The following is a 22,145-nucleotide window of genomic DNA, read 5'->3' on the forward strand; positions in this document are numbered from 1 at the left end:
GCCACGATATGCAAGGATAAAGTATGGCCGTCATAAAAAATGAAGATGATTTTTTGGTGCAACTCTAGTCATGCAAAATTCCATATGTATCAATCTCAAACTGTTATAGACGCAGTCGCTGCGTAAGATTAATTATAGTATATAAAATAAACTTATATAGGAAAATACATACAGATAGTCAGTATGATTTAGATTGCAAAGATCAGAAAATACCACAGAGGTTGCAGCCCTTTGATTAGCCATGCAATCATCAAGCCAGTTTTAAATAGGCATTACGAAGAAGTATCAAGATACCGTTTTATACGAAAGTTAAACAAATTGTTGATTTTCGTTAGAAAAAAAATGTTTGATGCAATTTCTAACAAATTACTTGAAAAGTAAGTGTCAATTTTTAATGGGCAAGATTGTTTTGCCAGTTTACCTGTCGGCTATATGGACAACGTCATGTTGTTCTCGAAATCGTGAAAATTACCTACCATGCAAGTTTTCCCGAGGTTAAAATTAGTACCCATATCGCTTTCAAAATTATGAAATTATGAGATTAATGGCTGTGTGAGTAGTCACTAGAAATAAGTTCGTATATGGTCACTGTCAGATCTAAAAGGGAAAAGTTATTTAGAGCTGAATTTAATCAGATTGAGTAAAAATTCATTATCATGTATAAAGAAAGTACAATGTCATTATTTACAAATTACATTATTTACATCTGTTATTAAAACATATAAAATTGTAACTTAACATATTTGAAATTTTACACATTGTTTTGAAAATATGGCCTTTTTAGAAAATGATTATATTTATTATAAGTTTTTGTGTTTAAATAAATTAACATGCATATTTATTCATTTTTTTAAAGGATTTTTTTTTCATTTTTCGGCTGCAAAACACTACTCCCTCCCTTTGTGTTCATGATATTTTTAACAAATTATTGTTTGCCGTATTTTTTTCGTAGTATAATATTTTATTAAAGTGTAATAGTTATAAATGTTTTCATTTTTAGCTCACCTTGCACAAAGTGCAGGTGAGCTTTTAGGATGGCCAACCAAATGCGTCCGGCGTCCGTCCACATTTTATTCAAACGACATCTTCTACAATACCACTTGGCCAATATTAATGAAACTTGGTGTATGAAGCTCTATCAAGATTGTTCAAAGAATGCCATTCCATACTAAACTCTGGTTGCTATGGCAACTAAAAGAAAAAACTTAAAAGTTCTTGTACTTCAAAATGGAAAGGGATAAAGCTTAGATATTTCTCACAAGGCATAAGCTTGATAGTTCCTACAAAGTATATTCAAATTATGGTCTAAAGTTGAAAATTGGTATCTGTTTTGGGAGTTAAAGGGTTTTTTTATTGAAAGGTTATATAGACTTTCTTTGTAGGGATAAATTGGGATAGTGTATCTTGTATTTTTTGTCTTAACATACATTGTTATGAAGATTTTTCTGTTAGAGCATAAGAAGGATGAAAAGTTTGTTGAATGTGAATGTTAATTCAAAACAGAGTCAATTAGAATAGCACAAATTTGAGAGCTACAGTGAAGTTGATTTCCCCATTTAATAATGGATTCTTCCATTATTTCGTAACACCACCATCAAAAAGAAAGACTGTGTCATTTCCGAAATACAATGTAAAATATTTCGGTTCTTGACAATGACTTGCACATTTTATTGTGTAAGATATTGCACAAAGAAACGAAAGTGAACAAAAAATGTTGTTTTTTTTTCACAAAAACTAATTGATTAAGATAAAAGTTTAATTTACAGTACGGATATTACTTTGTGTATCCTTCCGGTTTGCGGGAAAAATCATATATTTCAACATCGTCTACACCGCTTCTACTGATGAGCGGATTATGTCATAATATTTCATTCTGAGAACAAACATACGATTCAAATCATTAAATAATGCATACCAATCAGTCCATAAAAAAACTTTGCCTCAGAAAACATCTGTATCAATCTGACCTCGAGTTGAGATTATAAATTATACTAAACCGGAAGTACATGACGAAACGTCCGCCAATAAAGTAAATTGAGAAATTTTGTAACATAAACTCGTATTTCATAACAAAGAAGTGATGATGAATACAATTATCGGTGTGCTTCGTTGAAACAGGTATTTTGTTAACTATTTGTGAAGTATTAAGGCATGACATATAGTATTTATGTAAATATCCCTTCCCGACGTTCCGTGTTATGATTTATAAAATTATACATGTACACGTGTGTTATTGACCTCAATAAATGTAAGTGAATATGGAACAATTATTACGGTAATTATCCATGGTGCTAGCAATACTTAATTATCTTTATCATATTGTTAACTAAGCAAGAAAATTACGTAATTTTAAAATAACTTAACCTCACAATATAATCAATTTAAACTTGAAAATCTTCTCAAAATGACTTCCCAAACAGTAATTTTTGAATTCATTTTTGAAACATGAAAATGGTTCATGTAGAGAAATAAGAGAAGACAAAATTGAATTGACTCATGAAAATTTTGGTCAAACACTCTGCCACGTGAAATTCTGACCTTCCTGAGATCCCTGCTGTTTGTTGTTGTTGTTTTTTTTAGAAAGGGTGTTCTAATATGATAAACCACAGATGCTTGAGCCAACATGATACCCCTGAGTAAACACTATCAAAAAATTTTTTTTAATATTTAAACATTAATGGTATATCTGTTACAACTATAATACTGGTTTTCGAAAAAAATTTACATAATTATATGAAAAAAATACTGTTTACCATCATGTATTGAGACTTGATTCCGGTCAGACAGGTTGGGCCATCTTTCGTAACAGTTTTCTCAGCTACTACTTATCAGAGCCTCATGATATTTAGTATGCAGCATTAACACATTGTCCCATACCATGATATTCGATTTTAGGTCTGTCGCTCATCCACATCATGTTTACTGACTTAGTTAAATTCATAATAATGGTCAATGGTACGAAGTTTTCGTAACCATTTTCTCATTAGTTAAATTCATAATAATGGTCATTGACAATGGTACGAATTTTTCGTAACAATTTTCTCAGCAACTACTTATTACAGCCTCTTGATGTTTGGTATACAGCATTGATATGATTTCAGGTATGTGGCTCATCCACTTTCAGTTTTCTGACCTAGTAAAATTTTCGGCATTAATTGTAAATGGAAGGAAATTTCTTAGCAACTACATATCACAGCCTCTTGATATTTGGTATTCTGACTGCAAAGTTCAGGTCTATCGCTTATCTACTTCCTGTTTACCGACTTAGATAAATGTTCGATATAAATGGTCAATGGTATGAAATTTTTGTAACATCACAGCCTCATGAGTCATGTTATTTGGTATACAAATGCAACCTGGCCATTTTTGTCTTTTTGTCATTTTTGTTGTTAATTATGATGTAAACACGCTACATGGAGTGTACTTTTTAGCAACATGTACTTTAACGATAAGAAAAAAAGAGGTATTTCTAAACACTTGTTAGCATTCTTGTTGCTGTCGGCCAAAGAAACATTACATTTGACACTAACCTTTAAATGACATTAAAGAATTTTATAAACCTGTTGCATGTTTTTTAAAAAAAAGTACTTTATAAGATCTATTCCTTAAGGTGAGCGATATAGGGCCAACATGGTCCTCTTGTGTCTATAATAACTAAAGGTTTTTTAATTACAACTTAGTACGTTCATTTTTCGTTTTTATCATATAGTTTTTTTTTATATTTTTATAACAATAACTTCAACCGGTTAAAAACAACAATAAATGTACATGTACATTAAAATGCACCGCAGAAAACTGCGGCACTAACACTTTAACCCTTTCCCTCATGAGCATATTGTGAAAAATGGCCGTTTTCATTGAAAAGCCTCCAGTTACAAGTTCAAACTGCTATGGAACTATGAACAATGCTTCAATACTAATCAAACTTTGCACAAATGTTGATTGGACCATTGCCTTTGTAACGACATGCTCGGTCTTAAATTTACTGTTACCATGACAACGAGGGGACATCTAAAATCGCCGAAAATCACTATTTTGCCTTGATTTTTTCCATCAAAATTTATTTTAAAGTGCTGCAACTTCTCAAGGGATTGAGGTAGAGTCAAACACTTTTCAGCGTTGGTTTCACGTTACCTTATGATCGACCTGGGGTCATTTTAGCCTCTCACAAGTCCAAAATTTTCTTGGAGATGAGGGGGAATACCGCCCCCTTCAAACCCCCCAAACAGAAGGGGACACGAACCCCTTCTGGCAACTCCCTGATGTATCTTTTGGATGGGGGCGGCACCGAAAAAGTGCTCACTTTTTTTAAGCAACCTTTCTTAAATGAAAACGTGTGTTTGGGGCCAAAATAGGACATTTTTCCCACTAATTGAGGCCTAAAAAAAGGGGAGGGTCGAAAGAGCGTTTTTTCGCGTATATATGAGGTAAAGGGTTAACAAAAAATAATGAAAAACTTTGGAATTACCCTAAATCTAGTTTTTCAATGTTAACATGTAGCCTTTTACCTAATTTTGGTGAAAAATTGTTGTTTTGTAACATTTTTATTTTTTTTAGTTAACAAAAAATAATGAAAAACTTTGGAATCACCCTAAATCTAGTTTTTCCATGTTAACATGTAGCCTTTAACCTAATTTTGGTGAAAAATTGTTGTTTTGTAAAATTTTTAATTTTTTTAGTTAACCCTTTCCCTCGTGAGCATATTGTGAAAAATGGCCGTTTTCATTGAAAAGCCTCCTGTTACAAGTTCAAACTGCTATGAAACTATGAACAATGCTTCAATACTAAGCAAAATTGGCACATATGTTGATTGGACCATTGCCTTTGTAACAACATGCTCGGTCTTAAATTTCCTGTTACCATGACAACGAGGGGACATCTCAAAATTGCCAAAAATCACTATTTTGCCTTGATATTTTCCATCAAAATTTATTTCAAAGTGCTGCAACTTCTCAAGGGATTGAGGTAGAGTCAAAGGCTTTTAGCGTTGGTTACACGTTACATTATGATTGACCTGGGGTCATTTTTAGCCTCTCACAGTTCAAAATTTTCTTGGAGATGAGGGGGACTACCGCCCCCTTCAAACCCCCAAACAGAAGGGGGCAACCCCCTGATGTATCTTTTGGATGGAGGGCGGCGCCGAAAAAGTGCTCACTTTTTTAGCAACATTTCTCAAATGAAAACATGTGTTTGGGCCCCCAATAGGACATTTTTTTCACTAATTGAGGCCTAAAAGGGGGGGGGGGGTCGAAAGTACGTTGTTTCGCGTACATGTATATCTATATATATATATTAAGGGTTAAACTTAAACAATTACATGTTTACTGTATAACTGTTTGAATCCTTCTATCTCAAAAATAATTGTAACAAAGGTTTAAATAATTAACCAATAAAAAATGACCCTCAAACACGAAAATATTAACCAATAAAAATACATTTTATTAAATATAAAATAAATTTAACCAATAAAAATGGTTTAATTAAACTAATTAACACGTCAGATGTTAAAAGTTAGCGGCCCTTTAGTTACTTTTTTTAAGTTAAACAAATAATTAAGTAAAAAAACTTTAAATAAATGTTGTAAATAAAATTAATAATAATAATTACGTTGTTATACATGTGACGTAAAAAAACATAAATGTGTCAGACACGTAAATTGCAATAAACATGTCAGGGACCTGGCTAATTAATAATTTACATATTTCTAAATTTCAATAATTAAAAAAACTTTTTATAACATAAACAAAAAAATATAATAATTTTACAAAAAGTATTTTAAAAAAATTAAATGAAAAAAATACAGCATAACAAATGAAACAAAAAAAAAACCAACATGATATTCATTTTCTGTAGTATCACGAAATGGACAAATTATTTCATCTATTGACAAACCATCGTGCCTGCCAGTTTCAATTCTAATGGGAGCAACCTACACCCAAACTTACAAAATGCGGACCTGTGTCTAGACCGAAGAATTAAATTGCAATGCGCGACTAGCACTCTGAGCAGCAGCTTTAACAGTTATTGAATAATCGAGATGCTCGTGTAATATGACACCTAAATAAGTATACCTATCAACTATGTTTATACATTATCACCATATTTAAAGGCAACAGTCGTACGTAGAACAGCTATCAGACGGAAGTGAATAACATTAAAATGAGCCGCGTCACGACAAAACCAACATAATGGGTTTGCGACCAGCATGGATCCAGACCAGCCTGCTCCGCGCACTCTGATCAGGATCCATGCTGTTATAGCAAGTAGAGAAACTGATAGCGAACAGCATGGATCCTGATCATACCATGCTGGTCGCAAACCCATTATGTTGGTTTTTGTCGTGACGCGGCTCAATTTTCTTTTCAAAGGGTAAACAGTCATATCATTCAACGAACACAAGTCATTTAAGGCACATTTAACAATATCCGTAGATCTTTAGCATTATCGGCTTATATAGCGATATCATCAGCGTATAACATGTTAAAAGTTTTTCCATTTACCAATATTAATACCAAAATCAAAAGATTTACACATGTTTTATAATTTAAAATAAAATAATCCTTCTCACCCTTTCAAATTTCCGGATTTGGGAATTATGATTTAATTAAAATATTCCAAATTTTATCGTTCGGAATTCAGAATTTAAAATTTCCGGAATTCAGAATTATGAATCCCATTTAAAACAAAAGAACACATTTTTGGACTCTGGATAGTGTTCGGATTTCAAAAGTTTTCGGAATTCAGAAGTTACACTGTATAAGGGATAAACGAATTTTGACTGCCGGCTTTGAATGTTATTTGTCTTCGAAAAGTCAACTTGGCTCTTAATACGATGTCAGTTTTATATACAGATCGTTTAAAGTAAAAAGGTGTATTTGAATTTGGCGGTAGCAAGGCATTTGCTGAATATCAATGTAAGAACCTATTGACCAAATCCAAAGCACGATTCTACGATTTTAAATTTCAGAGCTGTCTTCTTGTACAGGTATTTCTGTGGAAGTTCCGTCACTGTTGAATTCAATGTTATTATAAATGGTTTTGTTAATTTGATTTTGAGGTTGAAGGGAATAAGCATAATCGTATTGAAATTTGGACTTCGTATCAGAGTATTTGATTCCAGCTTCCAGGCAATCTGGTGAATTCTTAGGTTCTATTTCATTGTAATTGTCAGCATCGTTTGTTACTGCAAGATAATCAGATGTTGGGAGTTCTGGAAGCTTTCGGAACATTGCACATTCAATTATGGGAACAGGTTTTCTTTCAGTAAGTTGTTGTGTGCAATTTGCTGATGAATCCTGAAGATCTATCTCAGCATATGTGTACGGGTCGTCTGGTGCTGTTGCATTATCTAATGTCGGGGTTTCGTGGAGAGTGTCTTGCTGTTGGTTCCTTTGATATTTTCGCCTTAAAATATATTTAAAGGTGAATCCGTTAATAAAGGTAAATTCGAGAAAGAACTATGGTTTATATGGCTTATTCCTCACATTGAATTTCAGTGGATATTTTTGGTGTTTCTATAATACTTTATGCAATAAAATTGTATAAATTCGCTGAAATTTTGTAAGCTTGTTTGATGTTTGTTTGTTTGAATAATTGGGTTTTACGTGACACCTTCACAGTGTAGGTCATATGGCGCATTCAAGCTTTACTGGCGGAGGAAAATCTCAGGTACCCTTTCGTGCATTATTTAAGACTTGAACAGGCATCTGAGTAGAACCACCGGCGTTCCGTAAGCTAGCTGGATAGCCTCTCACATGAAATACTCTAAAATCATTGTCGGGATCGAACAAACAGCGATGAGGGGCACAATGTTCGAAGATAACGACTTTAACCATAGAAATATTCACCACCATGGGATACCGTGTTGCGCACATAAAGCAGGTCTCTAGAAGAAATGTCAAAGGTATTGAAAAAAATGAGAATAAAGTTCAACAAGTAAAGTCCACGTTCACAGACGCTGCCCCGACACAATCAATTCACACTGGTCAGTCGGGCATCCAGAGGTCACCGAAATTAAAATTGGGAAAATGCTTGCCCAGATCACACATTTTACGCGTATAAAAGAATTTTTATATAACTTGTCACAAATGTTTATCATTGCAAGGCGGTCAAAGTGCTGATAAGATATGAAGAAGTATATTGGGACCATTTAGTCGTCATTTATTAAAGATGGTCATAGTCAAGACTATGGCTGTGACACATTTAATTAAGGTCACTATAATTATATATGCAAAAACAAGGTCACTAAAGACGATGCAGTGTCTAGACAATGTCTGCAGGATATCTCCTACACCAACGGAGGAATCTTTAAGATTTACATCCCTGCAAACAGAGTCAAGGCCACACATATAGATCAAAATTTTAGATAAAAATGTGAAGATGTGGATAGGAACCATTTAGCCATAATTTATCGAGGGATAGTACAGAAATTGGTACTTTCACTACTTTAGGTGTGAAAAATGTCGTTTATATTTGCAAGGTCAATGTCACTAAAGATGTTGAGATACCCAAATATTTCCCGAGCATATCACCAACATGCTTGTTCATGTTACTTATATAACTTTTCATTGCCTCTCATGAACCAAGTCTCAACCCAGTTCAAATGTCAAGGTCTCACTTAGATCTCTTTGAAATATGTTTCTCCGGAGCAAAACTTACACATTCATCAAGGGAAATTAATATAACTTGGCTCAAATTTTCATAATTGCAAGGGTGTCGCGCATAAGATCGAGATCCCTGCAACTAAGGTCAAACTCACCCATAGAGGTAAAATTTCAGACGAAAATATGTATGGGGATGATCTTGCTTGCCACACTACTAATCGTCAAGATTTTATGACGGGTTAATTTTGTGACAATGTTGTACTTGTTTAAAGAATGTATTTTACTCATATTGGCGAAAGTTTTAAAGCACTATTACAATTTCGTTACGTAGACATGTAAGCTATTATTGATTAATAGATTATCGCGACAATGGCAATTCTAGCTAACATTTGATAAAGATGTTGTATATAGATGAACTTTAATAATAATTTTTATATAAAACGCCTTTTTTTTGCATGGATTAAACTGTTGTATATGTATGAATGTTATTTGGTTGAACCTTAACAATATATTTACACTGTATTTATTGATTACCATCTGATCCAGATAAAAATAATATAAGTTCCTGCAGCTAGAAGAAAACCAGCAGATATAGCAGGTATAAGAGTCTTGTGATTTCCACTGTTATTTTCTTCATGAATACCTGGAAAAAATAATCCGGTGTTAAACTGCCAATAACCATGGTTAGGGACTACTTGCATATGCGGCTGTTATGTTTTATCCCTCGATTATATAGTTTACAAAGCCTTTTAAAACAACAATAAAACATTTTTATTTATATTTTCAGTTCTTACATGTTTTCTTTTCATACAATATCTAAATAAATAATATATAACAAACACTTACGCCACAGATTTGATCCATATTAGTTAATAATTGGCGCCAATCCGTAAGCATCCTAAGTATATAACTCATTCATAAACGCTGACGTCATTTCAAACATACAAGAATGATAAATTGGGCACTGATGTAAACACAATACAATCTATTCTAAGACGTAAGGTTTTATTGTTGAAAACTTGATAACATAACTTTTTTTCTTATTATTTCTTTTGTTTAATAATTTCTATATCTTAATAAAAGTAGGGTGCGAAATCGAACAGCATTATAATACGAAAATCGGTACCGGAAGTTATTTCCGCTTGAAAAAATAACGTTTGTGATCTTCCTTATCTTATCTTGTTAGAATTGAAATACTTTCGTTATGAGTCGTTTTTATCGGCTATTGAACACCGGTTTTGCCGTTTTGATGCGAAAAAATTAACCACTCATGCCTACGGCCTTTGTGGTCAATTCCTACGCATCCAAACTCCAAATCGGTGTTAAATATCCTATAAACACGGCTGAGGCCGATATTATTTCTTAATTATATTGGTTTACATATATGGAGTCACGTAAAAAAGAAAAAATCAGAATCCCTAAAAAAGCCAAACACGGCAAATCGAACATTTTGCAGGCTCAGTTGGATTGAGTCCGTTCATTGTCGATAATGAAAAGTGCAAGTGCAAAACTCTTTTTCATTTTTGATAGAATTCCTTGCCATTTTCATACCGTATAGTTATATTTCGTTTTTCGCGAATGTAAACGAACGTCATTTTATCAACCTTTTGCTTTGACATAGGTTTATCTGTTAGAACGCGTTGGTTTATCAGGTCATGTCAAAATTTTAAAGGAATTACACAAGATATATCTGTTAGCGATTCGCAGAAAATCATGGAAGGTACATTGAAAAATCAAAGGGCTGCAAGCTCTGTGGTATTTTCTGATCTGTGTAATCTAAATCGTACTGTATATCTGTATGTATTTTCCTGTATTAGTTTATTCATCTTGCAAGGCACCAGAGTTTGATACATACGGAATTTTGCATAACTACAGTTGCATCAAAAAATCATTTATGTTCATTTTTTTATGACAGCCACACTTTATCCTTGCATATCATGGCTACTTCTTGAACAAAGAAACTTAAAAAAGAATTTAAAAAAAATGTTGCCTCGACAGGGATTTGAACTCCAGACCTATCACACACGAAACGAGCGCGTTACCTCTGCACCACGGAGAAGTTATAAAATCATTGCCTGAATAAAATCCAGTCATTCTAAATTTAAAACTTCCATTGCATTTCGGGTTTGTAATCCTTATTAATTTCGAGGTATTTTGTTCAGGATAAACCTGGTGTTTAAAATTGAAGTAAATATTAAACGAAAATCTTCTCGCCAAAACAAATCCGACATGTAGAATCTATATATTCCACTACTCGGCTGTCAGATTTATTTGTGTAGTATACGGTAATCGACATCGCAAAAAATAGCATTTTCATTGATTAAAATCATATTCATCCGCGTAATTTGTGATTGTGCATTTATTGACAATTCTATAAGCCAACGCTACTTTTAACCTTTGAATGCGTTGTAATTTGTTGGATCATTATTGTTTTTACCACAATCATGCAGCTGCCACTTGGATTCTTTACTTATTGGTACCCTTTTCACTTTAATACTCAGCGGTAACACATAGTTGCGTAATATTTTCCTGGTTAAGGGAAGAATTTGACAGATAATTAATGTTTTGAGAAAACCCCCCGTTCGTATATCACGTGACCCGCTAATGGCCGATTTGACCCGCTATTGGCATGTTTACAAAGGGTTTGGAAACGGTAAATACACCACGATGCATTCAAAATATGAATTCACAAGAAGTATACAGTAAAAGGGTAATAAAATACTTCTAATCATCATACATTTATATATGAATCTAAAAATCGTTCGTTCATAAACACTAAAAGTTTCGCTAGTGACCCGTTATTGGCCAACTCACTGTACTTGTAACAAAATAAAAATATTTCTTTCTTTTAAATCGCTAGTTTTAAGCTGTTTTGAGAACTACTTGTTGTTAGGTTTGTCGTGAAAATCTGTGTCAGAGATTGAATGTCCGCTATGTATTTACTGATCTCCAATCAGAAAATACAAAAAGGACGCGTTTTGTTAATTACACCAGATATATCTGTTAGCGATTCGCAGAAAATCATGGAAGGTACATTAAAAAAAAGCACGCGTTTTGTTAACAAAAAAAGTCAAAATTTGACTTGCACCGGTTGACAAAATTTCGATATTCAAATCTAGTACGTTTTGATAGCTAATTAGGAAGTCCAAAAGACTATGTTTATCAAATAATGCGGCGTTTCATTTATGAATGGACAACCGATTTATCCGTGAAAATTATATTTGATAATTTGGTACCTCAATTGTATTTTTGCCTGCAATATTGACATTTCCAGGGCTGATTAGATAAAAGCAAACAGAAATTGATAAAAAAAACCTTAAAGTTTAGGAGGAATCAACAGCAAAAACTTCCTTCAATTCATTCAAATAACCAACTATCAACTCAAAATTTTTGTTTCATTTTTACATTCTGAAAAATAAACAAGCAATAACCGCCGCCTTAAGCAATATGAAAAGCAATGACAGTCACTAGCCCAAAGAATAAGTAAACAACCAAGTTAGTTCGTAAGACAGCCTTTCAACAATTCAATGTTTTCCAGATTGCTAGTCGCTTTTTTAATCTTTATACATCTGTCAACATTTTTTTAGTCAATAAGTTTTCTTTCTTATTAATAGATGTATGACTAACAAATCCAAATGAAATCCCAATTATTTTCCTCACGAGAAATACACATTTTAAAAATGGCGACCGCTTATATTAAACAAAGCCTGGTCAAATATAAACTTTCGCCGAAAATAACGACAATAAGGTCGAATGGTGTGACTTTTTCTTCTACTGGAATTATTTGATTTTATAATAGCAACAAGCTACCATTGATATTTCTGAATAAAATAGATAATATCATCACCATATAACGTTGAATTTTTAAATTATTTTTACTTGAAATACTTTTTATAATATTTATGAGGAAATCGTCTGAAATTGAGGGCTACCAGTGGGAAAAAAAACAGATTTTTGATATTCGAGTTAATATTGATGAAATTTAAAAATTGTATTCAAGCATACGTCAAAAAAATGAAATGTGTTAAATCTCGTAAACTATTGAGACTACTGTTCGATGAAATAAAATTTTGTATAACACTTAAACAAAGAAATATCCTCTACATATCTTTAAAATGGAAATTCAATGCCAACTTTTTAGGAAACGCTTACTATAGGCTTCCTAATGTGAAAAAATGTTATGCTGGAAAGAGGAGAATGACTTACCGCCAGTTCTGAACAATATTATTTCGCCGAATGTCGGACATTCCGGAAGACCGCTGTCTGGACAAGTTAAGTTACAGACCGCTTCCTCAATATTCGACTGCATACTGTTGCCGCAAAAGCATTTCAAACCATTACCGTCGTACTTGAATAATAAAAATAATAAAAAATACTTTGCTAAGAAATTCTTAAACACTTACAATTTTAGGTACGTAACGCGAAAATGATTAGAGACTTTTAATGAGATTGTTTAACCCATTACTTCATGAGCTTTTTTGTGGAAAAATGGTAAAAACCGTTGTTTTCATTGAAAAGTATCCCGTTTACAAGTTCAAATTTGCTGCAAAACTTTAAAAACTGCTTCAATACTAATCAAACTTGGCACAAAATGTTGACTGGACCGTTGCCTTTGTAACAACATGCTCCAGGCTTAAATTTCCTGTTACCAACGAGGGGACATCTCAAAATTGCAAACAAATAATTATTTTGCGTTGAGTTTATCTATCAAAATTGATTTCAAAGTGCTCCAACTTCTCAATGGATTTAGATAGAGTCAGATGCTTTTCAGCGTTGGTTACACGTTACCTTATGATTGATCTGGGGTCATTTTTAGCCTCTCACAAGTCAAAACTTTTCTTGGCGATGAGGGGGACCACCGCCCCCTTCAAACCCCCAAACAAAATGGGGCACATCCCCCTTCTGGCAACTCCCTGGACTGTATATTTTGGTTTGGGGGGGGCGCAGAAAAAGTGGTCACTTTTTAACAACAATTCTCAAACGAAAACATGTATTTGGGGCCCACTATTTGAGGTCTTAATGAGGGGGGGGGGCGAAAGTGCGTTTTGTTTCGCGTATATATGAGGTAAAGGGTAAAGCAAACAGTAAATGTAGCTGCTTTAGAAAAATGTGTTAAAGATATACTTGGCTCATCCTTGAGTAAAGTTATCTTATTATTATTACTTTTACCTTAATTTTATATAATCAATATGTTTAATGAAAGCTATGGAATTCTTACTGAATATTTCTAATTGAATAAAAGCATGAATAAACTATGTATCTGCGTTCATTATTACAGGTAAAAAAGTTTCTTTACTTAAAAATCTGCTTTTTATGATGTTCGTGAAATTGGCAGCCTTGCAGCCTAGCAACCTGAAGTTGGCAGCCTAGCAGCCTAGCAGCCTGGCAGCCTAGCAGCCTAAAGAAAACTAAGAATAGTACAAGCATGAAAACCGTCAGAAATACATAAGTAGCACTTCTTTAGATCATTCCACGCCTTTTTCAATATCGTGATCTTAATTTTAAGATTTTGAACTTTATTGTAACATATTTTTTTCATTCTGACGTTCGATATTTGTGAAGTTAGCAGGATAGTACAAACATGAAAACCGTCGGAAATGAATCGGTAGCAAATACTTAGACCATTCCACGTCTTATTTCAGCATCGCGTACCTTATTTTTTTAAAATAATTATCTTTTTTTTTATTTTTACACTTCGAAATTTGTAAAGTTAGCAGCCAAGCAGCCTAGAAGCCTAAAGAAAACAAAGGATAATACAAACATGAAAACCGTCGGAAATGAGTCGGTAGGACATACTTAGACTATTCAACGTCTCTTTTCATTCCACGCAGTTTTCAATATCGTGATCTTTATTTTTTAAGATGTTGAACTTTATCGTAACATATTTTTTTCATTCATACTTAGATTATTCCACGTCTCTTTTCAGTATCGCGAACTTTATTATTTTTTTTAATATTTAACTCTTTTGTGACACTTCGAAATTTGAGAAGTAAGCAGCCTAACAGCCTAGCAGCCTGGCAGCCTAAAGAAAACAATCCCGCAAATTTCGAAGCGTCAGACTGAAAAATAAAATAAAGTTCAATATTTAAAAAAATAAAGATCGCGATACTGAAATAAAACGTGGAATGGTCTAAGGATGAGCTACCGATTCATTTCCGACGGTTTTCATGTTTGTATTATCCTTTGTTTTCTTTAGGCTGCTAGGCTGCCAGGCTGTTAGGCTGCCAGGCTGTTAGTCTGCCAGACTGTTAGGCTGCTAGTTTGCTAAATTCACAAATTTCGAAGTGTCAAAAAAAAGTTCAATATTTAAAAAAAAAGTACGCGGTACTGACAAAAAGATGTGGAATAGTCTAAGTATGTGCTACCGACTCATTTCTGACGGTTTTCATGTTTGTATTATCCTTAGTTTTCTTTAGGCTGCTAGGCTGCCAGACTGCTAGGCTGCCAAGCTGTTAACTTCACAATTTCGAACTATCAAAAAAAAAAAAAAAAAAAAAAAAAAAAAAACAAAGCTCAATATTTAAAAAAAAATAAAGTTCGCGATACTGAAAAAAGACGTGGAATAGTCAAAGTATATGCTATCGACTAATTTCCGACGGTTTTCGTGTTTATATTATCCTTAGTTTTCTTTAGGCTGCTAGGCTGCTAGGCTGCTAAGCTGCTAACTTCACAAATTTCGAAGTGTCAAAGTAAAAAAAAAGTTATTTTTAAAAAAACAATAAGTACGCGATACTGCAATAAGACGTGGAATGGTCTAAGTAATTGCTACCGATTCATTTCCGACGGTTTTCATGTTTGTACTATCCTGCTAGGCTGCTAACTTCACAAATTTCGAAGCGTCAGAATGAAAAAATTATGTTACGATAAAGTTCAACATCTTAAAAAATAAAGATCACGAGATTGAAAAATGCATAAATTGATCTAAAGAATTGCTACTAATGTATTTCCGACGGTTTTCATGTTCGTACTATTCTTAGTTTTCTTTAGGCTGCTAGGCTGCCAGGCTGCTAGGCTGCCAACTTCAGGCTGCTAGGCTGCTGGGCTGCCAACTTCAGACTGCTAGGCTGCCAACTTCACGAACATCTTTTTATGATAGTTTATGTACATATTGATAGCACCTATAGGGTGGTAAATTTTAAACATGAATATTCTTTTGTGAATTCAACACATATGTTTATTTTGTATTTACAAAGATACTATGTAGCCAAAAATATTTCTAAATATGAACTCAAACTCCTCACAGCGATTACGTCACGCTTTGAACAGTGAGCAGTAATAAATCTGTAGATGTGTTTTCTACAATTAAGCGTTAATTTCCATTATTTCATCACGCTAACATTTCTGTGTTGTAGGATGTAGACAAGATAAATATGTATAGGAATGTTTAGAATTGTGGGTTATTGATCGGCTGCAGCCGAGTCTACAAGACGCATATGTTTACTGCGGAATGACACGATTTATTTTGCGAGTCACTTATAAAAACCAAGAACCTAAAATATCACATACATCGGCTTTACACTTCAGGAACAATTTTAAAGTTCTTGTTTTCTTTGCAAACCATTTCTATTTACACAATGTTTTCTTATCTCAGTATACAAAATTTAATTCAACTGTTTGTTGTTTACCTATACTTAATATCATGGAACCAGGCTTAAAGTTAACACGTTGTCTCAACTCATAAAGGGAACTGTTTATCTTTTTATCCGCTGTTATATTGCATTGTATTAAAACATCTGATTGTTCCATTCTATCTATTTGTTGTATATCAGAAACTAGAAAACAAGTTCATTTCAAAAAACAAAATGAATGTATATATCTTTCAAATTTGTTTCTTTCCGAGATGATTTGGATAGTGTGGTGCGGACATAGTTCTGGCTTCCAAACTTTTATAGTCAGCTTTTAAATACTTAAGCGATAAAAGAATAATATTAGTGCGGACGTAATGGAATTTTCGTTTCGTAATGCTTCCCCTTTAGTTTCATAAACTGATTTCAGATCTTAACAAACAATCCTGAAAGTAACTTTTTTTTTCGTTTCTTGTAAAGTTATGCAGTGCACAGCTGACCAATCCTTCGCAGTCATTTCACGCGTGCATTTTTTGTGTGTTTATTTTGTGTATGTGTAGATTTAATTCCAATAAATTATGCTTTGGTTAAGGTAGTATACACCTAATGCATTACCTCCGCTTTGAATAGTATTCAAATAGGCTAGGATTACTGTCTGAGGGGCGTGGGTTCAAACCCCAGAATGGGCAATTTTTTTCTCTCTTCTTTTCAACATTGTTTATGTATCTCTCAGATCCCTTACTAAAAGAAAAAAGTGAATTTAATTAATATATAATAATTGTAGGTATTTATTGGCAATAAAACGCTAAATATCATAACAAATATGGTACCTGATATTTTCAAAGTGTAATAAAAATCAAAGCTAGACGGTAAAAGTATTTAATATTTAAAAAGATGAAACAATATACTTTTTAGAAAATTTAGGGAAACTTTGAAAACAGGTACTCATTTTGGTAAATTTTAGGCATACATTTATTTTAAATTAGGCCCTCTAAGTATGAAAATGGCCAAACACGTGTTAAAATGGGTGGGATAGAGTAACATTTTCATACATATTTCATAAATTTTGAGTAGAAACAATCATTTTGCTTATGTGTATTGTTAGCTGAATGTTGTTATTTGTTTCTTACCAAAAATTAATGGGAAAGCATTTTTCATTAGGATGATTTTATAAATTATTTAGAGTTCTTCATTTCTGAAAAAGAGCCCTTCTTATAAATTATTTAGAGTTCCTCATTTCTGATAAAGAGCCCTTTTAATAGCAAAGGTTTAGATCAGAAAAAATGTCCATTACTCATAAACTATGCGATAGATTTTGTTTACATTTTGCATAGAGGTTATTTTAAGGCATATAAAGGCCCTACGTTGTCAATTTTATAGTTTCTTTTAGTGCCCATTAGGGATATTCTACCTAAACATTAAAATGTATTTTAAATGATCTTGGCCAGAAATAAATCTAAAACAGGAAGCCTAGTGAGATAATATGGCGGACATGCTAGCCAAGGTGATAACTGATATTTAATCGTGCTATCCAGTACTATCTGATATGCATCAACCTATCACGAACGATGTGTCAAAGCTAAAATCAGAGCTTAAGGATGTACAAAAAATCATTAATTTCTATAAATTATTATCACTAACCTACTTTTTTTATTATATTCTTTACTTCATAACATATACCATGGATATACGTGTCGATAATTGGAATTGTTTTAAGTTCAATGGGCATAACTCTGAAAATGATTGCTCCATCGTACACAATACACTGTCCTAGATATTCTTACAATAAATTTGTATACCAAATTTCATTTCAGAATGTACAATCTCTGCACAGAAAATCAACGAAAATATCAAATAACTAGAAATTTTCTAAATAAGGGGGCATAACTCGTTCATAAAAATGATAGGGCAATAACCACAACTTTTCCTTGCAACGTCAAAATATCATACTCCTGGCAAAGAAACCGTATATTTCTGGACAAAATAGTAATGGTGGGCTAATCGAAATGCACTAAATAGCTTAAAAATATAATCAAGCTATATACATTGCTTTTAATTTTTTCATTGAATGTTTTAAACAATTTATTGTTTAACTAGCACAGCACAGTTCGGGAAACCTCACATATTGCGAAAATAACATTATTTACAAACGAGCGTGTCGACCTCAACAAGACTCGTACTAGTCACAAAAAACCTGTGTAACAGATATAACAAGTAAAATGGTTTCCTGCGGGGAACATTTTTAATGATATAAAGATATTTCATTGAACTATTTTCAACATTGTATGGGGGGGGGGGGATAAATAAACGTTTGTATCAGGAATATAGTTGACAATAATCGATCAATATAGAAGAAGGTCTTTGGAAACTGGTGACCGTGGAAGACCGGAGAAGGTCGATCATAAAACAATTATTTCTTTTAATGAAAAAGATTAAATAGGTCTACCATTTTATGAATAATTCCGAGCAAACAAAGAATAAAGTAAACACACAAGTTTACGCAGAAAATATCTCTATTTATTATGGCAGATGCCACTACGAATATTTTAATTTTGTAGATTTTCAGTATAAACAATTTATTGTTTGTAAAATTTTAGATAGATTTTAAAGATACATTGATCATTTTCAAACACATCATTCAGGTTTTTCCACCTTAAACAGTAAAATAATTTTAGGAATTTAGAAATATCGCGTAATAGTTTTTGTTCTTAATTAGGTGTAATTCGGACTAATTCCCTAGAGGTAAATCCGTAACGTACCAGCAAACGGTATTTAGCTAGGTTTTCGAAAAGGTCAATTAACCAATCATGTACGGTTTACAGATCACATGCTCCTCCATGTACCGAAAACAGGTCACGTGCTCCTCCATGCCTCAATAGTTAAACGCGTACCAATACCCTGCGGTCTCCAGACCGCAGGGAATGACGATTTCTTTTCTATGACCTGACCAACCCATAAAAGAATACATTCATGTTCGTTCCACACAAAATGGTGCGCTGTTTTAGGACTGCTAAAAAATATCTGCTGACACGAATATTGCGGATTATATGTACCGCATAACACTGAATTTAAACACCACATTTTTATTTAATTTCTTCTTTTTTGCATACTTTATAAATAGCTGTGGAATTATAGATCTACTTACAAATATGTTTTATTTGATAGTAGACCGATCACTTGCTGTTTTAGAAATATTATTCCCTGCGGGCCAGAGCCCGCAGGGTATTGGTACGCGTTTAATTTTTGAGGCATGGAGGAGCACGTGACCTATTTTCGGTACATGGAGGAGCATGTGATCTGTAAACCGTACATGATTGGTTAACTGACCTATTCGAAAACCTAGCTAAATACCGTTTCCCGGTACGTTACGGATTTACCTGTAGGGAATCATTGTATACACACCGGTCTCTCGACACAAATGCTAGGGAAATTAGTCCGAATTACACCTAATTAAGAACATAACACTATTACGTGATAGTGTCTAATTATTTCTATTATTATTTTTTACCGTTAAAGTTGGAAAAACTTGCATGATGTGTTGGGGGAAGGATTTTGAAAATTATCGGAAATGTTTCTTTAATATCTATCTGAAATTTTACAAACAATAAATTGTTTATAGTGAAAATCCACAGAATTAAAACATTCGTTTTGTGGCATCTGCTCTTAATAGATAGAGATATTTTTCTGCGTAAACTTGTGTGTTTACTTTATTTTTATTTTATTATTTTTTTTTTGCAACGTAATTATTCATACAATGGTATTTAATAATTTTCTTAAATCAGATTAATATTTGTTTATATTTTCGACTCATAGACCTCAAAGTACCTTACTAATCTATTTGATCTCTCGATTTTTGTTGTGAGAGCGTAGGGGGTGTATTCCTGGGATTACAAGAGCGGTTGATGTTTTGTTCTATTGTGGTTTTCCGGCGTGAAGCAATGGTTTGGAAAGAGGCGGATTAAGGATGAGGAAGGGATATCTATTAATCATTAATAATGTTCCCCGCAGGAAACCATATTTACTATGTATCATTCTTTGGAATAGACTTTCGATGTGGAATCTATATCAAAAAAATATACCAGTTATATAATAAATTAAAATGGCCTAAAAAAGGTATTAGTGAAATTATTGTTGTTGTCATTTGTTGTTAGAATGTTCGCTTCAAATGGCTCGTGGATAATCTCACATGGGAGAGAATTTCTTTCGACCTGACAGTTACTAAAAAAACAAAAAAAAAAACAAACAAATTATGCCGGTGGTGCCACTTCGTAATTATTAACGAAGTTGTACATTTTTGAAAAAGAGAAGTAGCGGCCGAAAAGGCGTTAAAGATCGTATCGAGAATAAACACAACAGGCTATAAATTGGTGAAAACTCTGTTCAAACGACAATAATTTTAACTAGGGATAATTATCTATATTGTTTTTCTATCAGTTTATGGATGAAGGATGAACGCACTAGAAAAGGCGCTATATATTTTGTTAATCAAAATCACGTACTTTTACATTTGTGCCCAACTGTTTTCACTATCTTGAAATACATTTTTGCATGCCGTAAAGAGTTATTTGCTTCCTTTTGAATGCCACATTCCATGGAATGGAAAAAACTGATGACTTTTTTAACTTTGTTTGGGGACCGTATGCATATCCTTGATATACCCGTTTTTGTAAGACAGAAAGATAATGTGGCTCGGTCAAAAGTAAGATATTTTGACGTTTGGATTTCTCCTTATTTCGAGCTATTTAAACTTAAAGTAAATACTGGCAACACTAAAGTTCTTACTGTTTCAAAAAGGGAAATATGTAATGGATACAGTACGAGTTTTTCTTCAAAAGTGTCTTCTTACAGACGTAGGAAGACAGTTTACTTAGGATAAACAACAAATTTGTCCGAGGCGAAGCCCGAGGGATAAATTGTTGTTTTGTCCTGAAGCGAACTGTTGATCTTCACGTCTGTAAGAAGACACTTTTGAAGAAAAAAAACGAGTAACTGTATCCGACTTTATACGACGTTTAAAGTGTAAAGAACAGATAAATAGAGTAAAACTCATTTAATTATAAAATAGAAATCTAATGAAATTAAATAGTAAAATGTTCAACCCGGTTTCAAAAATATAAAACTATAGAAAACTATTTGCATGTGTCCTTTTAAGCTTTTGTAAAAGCAAAATTGTATTCGCACGGAATTTTCGTGCACTTTTATTTTCAATTCGGACAGAATTCACTTTCATTCATAATAAACACTTATTAAATGGCTGCCTTATCAGAAGATTTTTTATGTCATAATCATACATTGAAATCCATCTCCGTTACATGTTTTGTCTCGGTCAATGATATATGGATAACGTTTTGACCCCAAATGTGGTAAGTTTCCCTATTCACATGCTTAGCTTAACCGCAATAATCAGCTGATAATGGCCGATATGGATTTAGGTGTGTGATGTGTAGGGGAGGGGGAGGCAGGTGATGTGTGGAATATAATTGTTTCTCGTCTCTAATGCTAACATCAACAGTATTACATTATCCTGGAAATGCCCCATCTCAATTTATTTGATTCATTTCTCAGCATGAACTGAATTTACAACCATGAAGTTGCGACTAATCTGCCCGGCTCGCTCACGCAATTTTCCGGTCAGTATTCTGATAGGTTTCCTGTTTGAAGGCAGTTAAGAAGTATCGCTGCGTGTTACGAGAGTTTTAAAAGGTGTGGCTTAATCTTCTTGTTTTGTAGCATCGACTACTCACAAGGAATAGGGAGGAGAGCTAGTGTTGTAATTTGTGTGAGAGGTTTGGCGATGAAGCTTACAGACGAAGTGTTTTGAGATGAAGAAATTCGGTACATGTAGGGTTCAAGGCTTTTGTGGTTTAACTATAAGCACTGAGACTAGTCAAAATGTTTTACATATTGTATTATAATTGTCGGTGTTATGGACTGATTTTTCTAAGATATTCACAAAGGAGTATTTTGGCGGTGATTG

The 22,145-nt window shown here is 33.3% G+C and overlaps 1 protein-coding gene across 1 annotated transcript in view; it reads right to left on the reverse strand.

Annotated features, from left to right (window-relative positions):
* Nucleotides 1-3,699: 3,699 nt before the first annotated feature.
* Nucleotides 3,700-22,145, reverse strand: part of LOC132736067 (uncharacterized) — a 79,156-nt gene continuing 60,710 nt past the window's right edge. The window contains exons 3-5 of the mRNA XM_060723115.1: nt 12,810-12,951; nt 9,138-9,246; nt 3,700-7,404 (exon numbers count right to left, since the gene is read on the reverse strand). Of these exons, the coding sequence (XP_060579098.1) occupies nt 6,957-7,404; nt 9,138-9,246; nt 12,810-12,951 (699 nt within the window). The 3' untranslated portion in view covers nt 3,700-6,956. The remainder of the gene's footprint in view (nt 7,405-9,137; nt 9,247-12,809; nt 12,952-22,145) is intronic.

The sequence above is a fragment of the Ruditapes philippinarum genome, unplaced genomic scaffold, assembly GCF_026571515.1.
Source record: "Ruditapes philippinarum isolate M1 unplaced genomic scaffold, ASM2657151v2 ctg4175_1_1_1_1, whole genome shotgun sequence".
In the NCBI taxonomy this organism is placed as follows: Eukaryota; Metazoa; Mollusca; class Bivalvia; order Venerida; family Veneridae; genus Ruditapes; species Ruditapes philippinarum.